Source organism: Falco punctatus (genome assembly GCF_963210335.1).
Source record: "Falco punctatus genome assembly, chromosome: 7".
Taxonomy (NCBI): domain Eukaryota; kingdom Metazoa; phylum Chordata; class Aves; order Falconiformes; family Falconidae; genus Falco; species Falco punctatus.
Genome location: NC_137587.1, coordinates 20,455,835 through 20,468,147, shown reverse-complemented (window position 1 = coordinate 20,468,147; position 12,313 = coordinate 20,455,835). Strand labels below are relative to the sequence as shown.

General features: G+C 42.9%; 1 protein-coding gene and 1 long non-coding RNA gene across 14 annotated transcripts in view; one reads left to right on the top strand and one right to left on the bottom strand.

Moving 5' to 3' along the window:
- Positions 1-12,249, top strand: part of LOC308067544 — a 166,607-nt gene extending 154,358 nt beyond the window's left edge. The window contains exon 5 of the long non-coding RNA XR_013929645.1: positions 9,014-12,249. This is a non-coding gene — a long non-coding RNA (uncharacterized lncRNA). The remainder of the gene's footprint in view (positions 1-9,013) is intronic.
- The window catches only part of RAD51B (RAD51 paralog B), a 431,140-nt gene that overhangs the window by 183,350 nt on the left and 235,477 nt on the right, over positions 1-12,313 (bottom strand). For 12 of the 13 annotated variants that reach the window (XR_013929636.1, XR_013929637.1, XR_013929638.1 and 9 more), the window contains one exon: positions 7,153-7,271. The exons of the other annotated variant lie outside the window; for it this stretch is intronic. Coding sequence is in view for 6 of the 12 variants with exons in the window: in XM_080396524.1 (XP_080252650.1) it covers positions 7,153-7,271 (119 nt within the window). In the remaining 6 variants the exon portion in view is untranslated. Of the gene's footprint in view, positions 1-7,152; positions 7,272-12,313 lie in introns of those variants that run through there. 13 annotated transcript variants of the gene reach the window in all.

The window sequence follows — 12,313 nt, the reverse complement described above, 5'->3', positions numbered from 1 at the left end:
AAAATATAAAAATTACCCCCCCTCTATCTTCATGTTTTCACAGAGCTGATTTTCCATATGATAAGCACATTATATAATAAGATGGCTTAGAACAGATATACAGTTTACATCACTTCCATTTTGAAACAACCCGATAGCCAAATCCCTTCTCTGTCACTGCTTACTGGACCTCATTATCCACTGCCATCTGCAGATCTTCTCATGTCTAAACACTTGAAAAAAAGTATTGTACTGTGTACATAATCTGCATTACTGTACAATGCACATGATTCATGTAGCATATAGAGACAGGTTTTCCCAACATGGATTGCAGCTGTTAAATGGCACTCCATTTGTCTTAATACTTCTGCTAAAAACCCACACACAGAGCTTTCCTCTGTACTTGTTTAGGATACCAGGACTTCTCTTTCTGCATCCCCCCAAATTCTAGCTCAGCAGACAACAATGTAAAGAGTAATGCTTCCTGCCTCACAGGTAAAACTGGGCAACCTTCATACATCTTCGGTCACTTCCTTTGGCCGCTCACTGATTTCACTGTCCCGTTCTCTATAGGCTCTTTCTTGCCCTACTGTGTCAAAGACTGAACTAGATGAAAAGCTTTCTGTCTGCATTTCTCAGCACCAGTAACTATCTCCATCCTCCTCATCTGACTCCAAAACCATGTTTAAGACTATCAAAAATACATTTTTTCCATTGCATTTTCTTCTTCTTCATCAACTTTACTAGGTAGCTATAACTGCTACAAAGTTAATAGAAGAAAACACATCCATGCTGTTTACAAAATAAAAACAGGATAACATTTCCAAGCTTCATTACTGTACTTGCTATCCTCCAGATTACTAAATCAAAATTTAGAAGTGTTAATCCCAGATAGCAGTACTTGGTATATGTTTCTTCTCCATAGCCTACTTGCTTTGTTTGAAATTGGTTTATTTGCTTCCTTTTTTTATGGATGAAAACCTTACCTGGTGTTAATCTTTAAAATGGGACAGCTATCCAACAGCTACAGAGTACACATAACAACTACCTTCAATGTTTTACAGGGAGAGAGAAATCTGGTCTCACTTATGCTCTGAAGCCATCATGACTGCAACAAGTTACATTATTTCTATTTTTAATATAACTTCTCAATGACTGGTACAGTGACAGCCAAACATCTGCAGAATTTGAAAGAACTGCTTCACTAGAATTGTAACAAAATTAAGATAAAGGATCATGGCAATTGGCCTTAGCAAGTCACATAAACATAAAGCTTCATCCCCACTACCCTTGGCTCTCTCCCAGCCCTTCCCCACTCCAGCGAGTATCATGGTTACTTCACCATTGCAACTTTGGAATGCTTATTCAGGGTCTATTCATATGATACTAAGCAGAGCAAGACAAAACAGCTGGTCTGTAACCAAGGACACAACAAAAGTTATGCCTGGCATTAATCTGAATGAGAGAAGAGGTTTTTGTTTTATTGTTTTTTCAAGAATGAGTCACCATATACTTAAGTATTCAAAACACTTCACCTGAAGAAGGAAAATTGCAGCACGACAAGTCACCTGCCATGGCCTGAAAGCTCCAGCCCATACCTCAATCCTAAGACCAGTTGTTCTCTGGGTACCCAGCCCCCTGAGCTGGAAGACTCAAGGAGCAGAATAAAGCCCCCATAATCCAAAGGGAAAAGGTCAGTGACCTGCTACACCACTTAGACACACACAAGTCAATAGGGCCTGGTGGGATCCACCCAAGGGCACAAAAGGAGCTGGCAGAGGAGCTCACCAAGCTGTTCTCCATCATTTATCAGCAGTCCTGGCTAACTGGCGAGGTCCCAGAGGACTGGAGGTCTGCCAATGTGACATCCATCTACAAGAAGGACCAGAAGGAGGATCTGGGGAACTACAGGCCTGTCAGCCTGACCTCGGTGCCAGGGAAGGTTGTGGAGCAGATCAGCCTGAGCGCCATCACACAGCACATGAAGGACAACCAGGGGGTCAGGCCCAGCCAGCGTGGGTTTAGGAAAAGCAGGTCCTGCCTGACAGAACTGATCTCCTTCTGTGACAAGGTGACCTGATTAGTGGATGAGGGAAAGGCTGTGGGTGGTGTCTGCCTGGACCTTAGTAAAGCCTTTGGCACCATCTCCCACAGCTTTCCCTGGAGACACTGGCTGCTCACGGCTTGGGCGGGTGCACTCTGCGCTGGGTAAAAAGCTGCTGGACGGCCGGGCCCAGGGAGTGGTGGTGGATGGAGTTACACCCAGCTGGTGCCCGGTCACAAGTGGTGTTCCCAGGGCTCAGTGCTGGGGCCAGCTCTGCTTAGTATCTTTATCGACGATCTGGACGAGGGGATCGAGTGCACCCTCAGCCAGTTTGCAGGCGACACCGAGCTGGGGGGAGTGTTGACCTGCTGGAGGGCAGGCAGGCTCTGCAGGGGCATCCGGACAGGCTGGACCCGTGGGCCGAGGCTGGTTGTACCAGGTTCAACAAGGCTCAGTGCCGGGTCCTGCACGTGGGTCACAGCAGCCCCACACAGCGCTACGGGCTGGGGGCAGAGCGGCTGGAAAGTACCTGGGGGAAAAGGGCCTGGGGGTGCTGGCTGACGGCCGGCTGAACGTGGGCCAGCAGCGTGCCCAGGTGGCCAAGAGCATCCTGGCTTGTATCAGAAATACTGTGGCCAGCAGGGCAAGGGAGTGATCGTCCCCCTGTACTGGGCACTGGTGGGGCTGCACCTCAAACACTGTGTTGAGTTTTGAGCCCCTCACTGCAAGAGGGACATTGAGGTGCTGGAGCGTGTCCAGAGAAGGGCAACGGAGCTGGTGAAGGGTCTGGAGCACAAGTCTTATGAGGAGCTGCTGAGGGAACTGGGGTTGTTTAGTCCAAAGAAAAGGAGGCTCCAGGGAGACCTTATCACTCTCTACAACTGCCTGAAAGGAAGCTGTAGGCTTCTTCTCCCACGTTACAAGTGACAGGACAAGAGGAAAGGGCCTCAAGTGATGTCAGGGGAGATTTACATTGGATATTAGGAAAAATTTCTTCACTGAAAAGGTGGTCAAGCATTGGAACAGGCTGCGCCCTGTAGAATCACCAATCCTGGAGGTATTCAAAAAACACGTAGATGTGCTGCTTAGGGACATGTTTTAGCGATGGACTTGGCAGTCCTGAGTTAACAGTTGGACTTGGTGATCTTAAAGATCCTTTTCAATCTAAATGATTTCTTGAAAATACCACAAGAAAACACTGATTTGTTATAAAGTAACACCTCTATGTGTACTTCCTATGTGAGAATTTCAAAACATGTTACAGACATTAACACAATACTATGAGTCTCACAAATCCCTTGAAAACTATAAAACACACCAGGCCTGTACAAGTGGCCATACCAGACCTGGCCAGTGTCTCACTTAATCCAGTACCCTGTGTTCAACAGACAGGAATAAAATGTTAAATATAGTATGTAAACATATTAAACCCTACCATGCTGTCCCCCAAAGGCAGGAGCATACATGAAAACAGTAACCTTGAAGCCTGCTGACTCCAGTTCAGGAAAGAAGGATAGTTATACACACAGGGGTAACTGAGGAGTCTGACAGTTTCTAGCGCAGCCCCGCTGGTTTTAGCCCAAACTCAAAGGGTCTGCATGTTTCTGTGTGGATTTCAGGAGAACAATGTCATGGTTAACCACTTACAAGAATGCTCAGGGAGAACCAAGTATCAGTATCCATAAAGATAACAGGAGATTTCCTTCATTAACCCATTTGTGTGAAACAACTTTACCCACATTCTCTCAAGCTCTTATGCCACCGTGCTCCTGTGGAAGTCATGCAGCTCAGTCCCACCTCAGAAGTTAAGAGACTCCTACTGTTGTCCATGCCTGTGGGTTTTAGCGGCATAATGAATTTAAATGCAGACTGGAAACCTTCTTCTGCCCTCCCCCATTGGCACTGCTTCTGGAGGAAACAAAAACCAGAACACTGGCTTCTAGAAGGGGGCAAAAGAGGAAAGTACATCTGTTTGTTCAGAAAACTGTTCCTATCCAAGCAATAAAGCAAACTTAATTGATTTTAAGGCAGGCAGGATGTCCAGAAATTTCATTACTTTGCTGTTGGCTGCTCTTACTAATGTTCAGCAGACATACGGAGGGTGGGGTGGAAAAAGGGATAGTTGGCTGAAAAAATGTCTGCTGGACAAACAAAATGAAGGAATCTTTTACCTAATATACATAAAAAATCCTGTGTAGGAATTCTGTGTTTAATTTCCCTAGGTTTGTTGCATACTCTTTCTGCCACCTGCTGCCCTGGCATTCCCCAAAGTTGCATGAACAGTGACTTATGTCCCCGAGTTTTCCCAGAAATTAATACCGCATGACTGAGAACAAGTACCTAGCAGCCCAGTGGCCTGGCCTGTTCAGAAGATACAATGGTTCTGGAAAGCTACTTGCCTGAATCCTCCTTAACTATTACATTATCACTTCACGTTTTGAAGAATACCACCCTTGGGCCTCATGGCCCAGCGCATCTCAAGAGATTGCTTTCTCTCTTGATGGGTTGGATTTCCCACAGAAGATCAGCACACTGCCTCTACTACCATGGAAGTAGGATGTAAAGGAAGATCCCCCAGACTGTCACCATTGCCCCAGCTCCTCCAGGGAAAGAAGGAGAGAAAGCAGAGCCAGAAGAGCATCTTCAGGAGGTCAAGTGACTGAAGAAAGAAAAAATTGTGTCCACTGTGCAAGTTGTAACAAAACACAGGTTACTGTTTCAACAGTATTGATTCTGCAGGGTTACAAATTTTGAAAAGCAGGGAAAACTTGGTTTTCCACTACTTTTTACCCAAATCTCTGGAACAACTGTGTGCTTTGAGTAATTTCCTGAGGCAGAATTTCACTTTAATACCAAGACTACATAGATAATCACAGGCCTTTTTTCTCTTTTTTTTAATAAAGTAATATAAGAATTTGTAAAAGTGATTACTGACTTGGGAATTTTTGGACCTCCAAGTTAAGCTTCCTTAAGAAGTGTTGGGTTTCAAAGCACTGATATTCAACACGTGCTGGCAGAACCACCTCACGATGACTGAAATGGCATCTCAAGAACTGAGGCACCTTTATTCACAATTCATTTCTGAAAGTGGGTATAAAGCAATTATAAAAGAACATATGTGTGTAAAACTACAGTAATTTAATCAATACACTGCTGCTACAGGTAGGGTAATTCCAGATGCCTTCCTCTAACTGGAAACTGCACATCTAGCTGAAAGATTTCTATGACTTTAAGGAAAGAGAATTTATCTTAAAAAAGGACACAGATTAACAGCAACAGGAAAATAATTACAGGATATTATGAACATATCCCATTTCATTTATGAACTTCACCAACATATCACTATTTATATCACACTTCTGTTTCAAATTAATTTGACTTTAATAATATATACTGATGTTTACTTCAAGGGTTTTTTTCCTCACTGTAGATTTAGTTCTTCTGATTAATTAAAACAGAATGAGCCCATGGCTTCATATGCAAGCAATGCAGCACACATAAACCCAGTTAGGAACAGAGCAAAATTCTACTGTTTGTTAATTGGATCGTGACATATTTTTTATAATGGAATTTTAAAGGCTTGAAAACACCATTTCATATACTTGTGATCTATTACTTCTCAAACAGAATCAGGAAAAACTACATTTAATACCTGAATGTTCTTTAGGAAAACTGCTCCCTCCTTCCTCCCGCAGAAGAATGTTCTTAATCCTTTTTAGCCGACTTTGTGCAACATGAAGCAGCACAGAGCCCAGTTTCTGCCCTTTTCCCTTTGCCAACTCCACCTCTCATGTATCTCCAAAGCCATCCAGGAAATTTGTGAATAGCTTCGTATTCTGCACATACATGTAGAAAAGGAGAACTCATTACAGACCAGAGTAAGAAGCAGAACATAGATAACTTAGAAGAACAGCAGCAGTAAGAGTATGTTTCTATGCAAATGTGCATGGTCTTTAGAAGCGAGTCCAGAAGATGCCTTTTCTACCTGCATTTGACACACTTAACCTGCTACCTTAGAGCCCAGAGGACTACCACTGCTTCACAGTGCCCACCACTTGCAAGAATGGAAGTGCCATTCTTATAATTTTACTTCTAAAAAGCAGAATAAAACAGGATGGCTTCCTCTCCCTCTGGCTCTAAAGTCTGGAACCTGAAAGTCAGAAACCTCACATTGTGGCAGTAAAATCAGGAGCACCAATTTGAACGCATGTGGGTAGTAATGCTACAGGAGTAAGATGGTACAAATTTTGCATAGCTATTTTTCTGACAGCTCTCTACTTTAATGGGCAGAAAATCAATAACATTAGGACTGAGGGTCACAGCCTCTGGAAAGAGTTACAGGAATGCAAAAACAGAACAGACAAAGCCAAAAGAGATTATAACTGCAGATATCCCAAGGGACAGATGAAATCATGGGTTGTTTTTTTTAAAAAAATTACTCCCTCAATCATACCCCAAATGTCTTGCTTCCTAGTTTTTCACAGTTTTTTTTTTTAATTAAGAGGTGAAGATTGCAGTCAAAACTGTTACTGCATTTCACTCAAAAGCATGAAGTCTCTTAGTGAAAAGGGTAAGCATTCTCCTTTTTGCAGGCATACTTATGGAAAACTGCTTCTGCTCAAAGTTAAGCTTGCTGGTGCAGGCAGCAAGCCTCCCCTTACAAACAGTACCTGCAGAACATAGAGTGCTCCCTGTCCTAAAAGCCACAGCTGAAATTTGGCAGAAAGAGTGGAAAGGACAACAGCAAAACAATCGTAGCAGTGAAAGGGCTAGCTTCCTACTCCAGCCCCAAAATCCTTGCGCAGGAAAGTACTTTAAGGATTACCCTTCATCTCCACAACATGAAATGCACTAAAAGCTCAAGGAACTTGTATGCCTGTGCCAACAGGCCAATGCTAGGTCCTGTGACTCAGATAAAACCACCCTAACACAGGAAGGTACTGCAGGACTGATCATCCCTGAAAAACAAAGGATACTGACTGCCCTCCACCCCAAAGAAGCAACTGGCTGCAGAGTGCCAGGTTCTCATAGGTGGCATAACCACAGAGGCTGAAGGACACAGTTAGCCCATCTGACTGAGCACTACTCGCGTAGCTTTATTTAAATTCTCTTTGTTGTTAAGTTCTCACCTGTCTTGTTGGAAAGTCATGATATTGTAGTATGAGCCTGGTGTTGACACTGTGACTCCATGTGTTGCCAAGGGCTGCTGTCACACAACCAGATTCCCTTTTCTCACTTCCAGAAGCTCCTGAAGATAAATATGAAAGAAATTGCATCAAGATTGTGCCACAGAGAAGGGTTCAGCCCGGAAATATTAATTGGCCATCTCAGATCATTCCATAAGCTAGGTAATCACAACTGGTATGTAACAGATGGCACTATCACATTTATTTCCTACCTTCCCAATGTATTTATACAACTGCAGTGTGAGCTCTCACCCTCGTGATACCTAGACAAAGTGCCAAGAATTAAGGATTCCTTCCAAAGTAGTATCCACCTTCCTGAAGAGACCAGTACATTTCCTAAATATGTGTAGGTTCACCATATATGGGGAACACATGCCTTTTCTTCTTTTCTTAGATATTCTATCCCCAAGCAAACCAGCTTTCTATGGGCACAGAGGAGAGGGAAGCAGGCCAGCAGAGTGACAGTGTATAGTAACAAAAAGGGAAACTAAAGGAGCAGAATAGGATGCCACAATATCCAGATCTAAAAATCAGAATAGTGCTTCATGCCATCAGGCATCCTACACATTTTCTAAGATTTGAAAAGAAGGGAGCCCCTTAGCTGTAAATACCATTCTGGTGTCTTTGAAATGGGAGAAAATTTATATAACCCTGAAGGAAAATGTATTTTGCTGCAATCAGCAATGACAACATAAAGAAGTGTTTCCAGTAATGCCGCATGATCCAGTTTTCTGAACTATCACTTAACCTGAGCTTTCTCATATTAAAACCAGAGACCCATACATATACACACATATACATATGCAGGCAGGTGCCCAAGACCTTCATCTCTGCTTACGACAAGTTCTGTGCAAGATGAACAGATAGATGGATGACTTGTTTGTACCTCAAATGACACTGCAAGAACAGAGCAAGCCAGACAAATCAAAGAAATTCAGAAACAAAATCCCAATTGTTATGTGGGTATAAATGATCATGTGCAAGTTGAAAATTGAACTGTTTGAGGCAGACAGTCCATACTGTTAAAAAGCCAGGAGTGAATGACAGATAGAAAGTTAGATTTAAAGTCGGGGAACTTCCTGTCATCTCTCAGGCAAGAAAACTGATTCCCCAGGACAGTCACAAAATACTTGTCAACTAAGTCAATTAAACTTAGACCAGACACTTACTCTGCAATGCAAACTTCAGAGAAGCCTTATGTTTCTGTCAAAATGATCAGTCATGCAACAGTTAATGTTGAAACTTAAATTATAAGTACTAGGTTTCAGAAGCAATATTGTACTGAGATGACACAGTCATCTCATGGCCCAGCAGAGCTTCTGGAAGATTCAGGTTTAAAACTGTTCATTGCTTTTACATGTGCAAGGTTGTAGGTTTGCCACTTTCCCTCCCCCCGCAACTATTCAGTGAAGAAACATGATTTCTTCATTCACTGAAGCTTTTCTTTTGGAAAATTATCCAGTAAAAGGTAAGGCCAAAAGTGGCGGCATGCAGTAATAATCATTATTTGTATCACTGCCGGTAGCTTGCAAGCAATGAGAAGGACACCTTATTAGACTGCATTAGACCAAGCAGAGCAGCAGGCTGGAGAGAAGGGCCTGGAATGACTGCAGTGTGCTACAGGACTCAGCTGAAGACCCCAAACCTCCCACGCGCTGCCCAGATACCAATACAGGTACCAATACCCAGATACAGGTCAAGAGGAAAGGGCCTCAAGTGATGCCAGGAGAGATTTACATTGGATATTAGGAAAAATTTTGTCACTGAAAGGGTGGTCAAGCATTGGAACAGGCTGCCTAGGGAGGTGGTGGAATCACCATCCCTGGAGGTATTTAAAAAACGTGTAGATGTGCTGCTTAGGGACATGGTTTAGTGATGGACTTGGCAGTCCTGGATTAACAGTTGGACTTGGAGATCTTAAAGATCCTTTCCAACCTAAATGATTCTATGATTCTGTGATAATAAAACATCATTACTGTTCAAAGAGGCTAAGGGAGAATAAATGACATTCAAGCAGCTTTAAAGTTTTGTAATCCTCTCTTTGTCATGTGCAATAAGCTGCGAGTTCCTCCTGTAGCCAACATCATCCTTCTTTCCCACCTGCTAGAAATAGGTAGGAATCAAAATTCAAGTGAGGCAGCTAAGTGTGAGTTCTGGTGGGTGTGGAGGTGTTTCCCTCACAGCTGCTGTAAGTGCACCCCTGTATGCAGCTGGAAGCCACTGCTCCAAACCACCAAGAAGCAATTCCCCCACTGCTGCTTGGGGGCCTCTGAATACAGACAAAAAGCCCAGATGTTCCAGAAGTAACTGCTGTTAGGAGAAGTCAGCCACAAAATTCACATCCAAACTTCCCTCAAGTTAAGTGTCTGTTATTAGCTAACAGAAGGAGTAACATCTTGCTGTTGCAATCCTGAGCTAGGTGTTTAAACGGTTAAATGTCTGGAGCCTTCGGGTATTATGGAGATAGCACTCCATATTCTGCACTCCTTCCATGCCTAAAACCTGTCCCAAAGTGAACAGAAGTGCTAGAGGTGTAAGCCTTGTGGCCGAACAAGCAAGTTAATTGCTGTCATTTATGTTATTTTATTACAGAGGAGAAAGCCCACTGTACCATACTGTGCCAGCCCCTGTCTGAAGAGAGCTGTTCGTGTGACCCACTTTCAGGCAAATCCTCTTCTGTGAAGTTATTTAAATTTATGACTTTGGTGCAAAGTGGTTAGTAAGACTGCAGCAAATTTACAGCGGAGACTTTTTACAGGGTGGAAAGGAATGCCTCACAGGAAAGGTTTCCATTTTATAAGGGATCCTCCTGCAAGCTGATGCATTAGGCAGACAGAGAGGCAAACCAACAAGAAGTGAACTGAAGGGGGAAAGCAGCGCCAGCTTTGCAAAGAAGTTCAAGGGCTGTGATGGCACACACTTCATTCCTTCTCCTTGCTCTAAACAAAAAAAGATAGTAAACGTCTCAGAGGAAGGAAAGAGGATATGTTAGGAAAACAGATTTATATTTAAACATGGCCTCAAAACACCCCCTCAGACTTATCTTTTCTGTTATTTCAACCTCTACTTAGTCATTAACAAACTGGACAAAGAAGTGGATAAATAAAACTTTTGAAAGAGAGAGTGGTATTTTTCAGCACATATTGCCTTGTTCTTCCAAACCCTGGTATTTTCATACTTAAGAGATGGGAGTTCAGATCAACCTTGGCCCAAGAAAAAACATGCTCATAAAGGGACTTTGGTCTCTGCTCAGAGGTCCCCAAACTGTCCAACCTGAACCACTTCAGAGTGGTATGGAGCAACAGCTCCCAGCTGAGACATGAAGGCACTTATCCATGCTGTGGGCTGGATGCTTCCACAGGGCCAGCAATGTGCAGTCAGCTGACGGGCAGCAGTTCCCATCTCTCCAGCCTGTTTAGAGCACTCCAGTCACTGCGCTGATGTGATGGTTTCTAGCCAGGACACAGGTGATACAAGGAGCACAGGGACCAGGGAGAGTAAGAAAACAAGGCTGACAGATGAGAGAAAAGTGGCAGATCTCAGTTTACGGATGCAGTGTGTGGGAAAAGGGAGTGGGTGTCCAGAAGCTCAGAGATGGGATTCTAGCAGGGGGAGATGAAGGTACACGTTAGAAAGGTGGGAGAAGACCTCTGAACAACTCCCTGCTTTGTATTTTTCAGACTCAGCTCAGGTAAAATGAAGTGTTCATTTCAATTCCTGTAAACATTTCTTCCTTCCTCACACAAAAAGAACTAGCATTAAACTGAGCTTCAAAGGGCATATCAGCAGACAGGCCAAGAACTCCAGGAGGTACCTGTTCTACTGTCTCCTGTGAAACTGAGCCCTTCAGGGTACCAGCAGAGACACCCCAGACTGTATCTGTTCTGGATTGCAAGCATAAAGGAGGAACTGGCTCCTTCACTCTTGCAGAACAGCTCTCACAAGTGAAAATAAAGCTTCTTGTGGTCTAAGTCAAATGCAAAATAAATGCCTCTCTACAACCAGGGGAAAAACAAACCGAAGAAGAAAGGGTAGATTCTTAAACTGAGGCCCACAGTCCTGCTTCCAAGCAGAATAGGTTCACTCTCTGACCTCCACTGCTCTGAAAGGAGTTGTCTGAGGAACTGGGTAACAACACTTGGCTCTACTTACACACAAGGTCTAGATTAATTTTGTTTGTTTCTCCCCATCAACGCAATTAAAACAAACCATCCATAAGTACCTTCCTTATCACTGAGATGAATACCACATACAGGCAGGATTGGAAAAGTGGGTTTATTACACCTTCCATTTTTCACTGGAGGAAACAGTAGGATCAAAGCTATTCAGCTCAATACTGATTCTGTGATTATTCTATTATGTCCAACTAGAGAATTAAAAGTACAGACACGGTCTCAAAGACCTTCTCGGCCCCTACATATAAAGAAGCACCATTTTAAAGACTAAATCCTCATGTAACCAAGTCCCAGTTGGTACAAATGTGGTTGAATGGGATTTAAGCATAAAGGAACTTTAGTTTCATTAGTGTCTCATTCTATGAAAATTAGGATAACTAGACCAATGTTTTGAATGAAATGAAACAGACTTCTTAAAACATTTTCAAATGCAAGGAGTCCTTGCAGGCAGAACATGATTATAGTCTTGGTTAAAAAACATCATCTGTTCTTTGTTGGTATAACTGCACAGAGCAATGAATTTCGCGCTTTCCACATTCTCATATGGATTTTGACTTTGCAGAAAAAAAGAGTCATTGCCTGGCAGATTCATCCCCACCACTGGGCCCCTTTGCAATCTCTATCAAGTTGGTAATTCAAAAATATTTTCTCATTGAATGCAAAGAATGGATCAATGCACAATATAACAGTGAAATAACAGGCAGTAAAATAACAAAATAGAGAAACAACAAGTCCCCAAATCTTTCAAATCTTAACATCAAATCATCTTGATAAAAGTCTAATTTATCAAAAAGGAGGAAAAACCTCTCCAAAAGTACAGAGAAAATATTTGTAAAGAATTAAACTACTGAGCTCAAAAAAACCAGCACACCATGCAATAAGAATGAAAGTACTCTGCCTCTTGCTCAGGCCGTGCAGCTTTCTGGTTC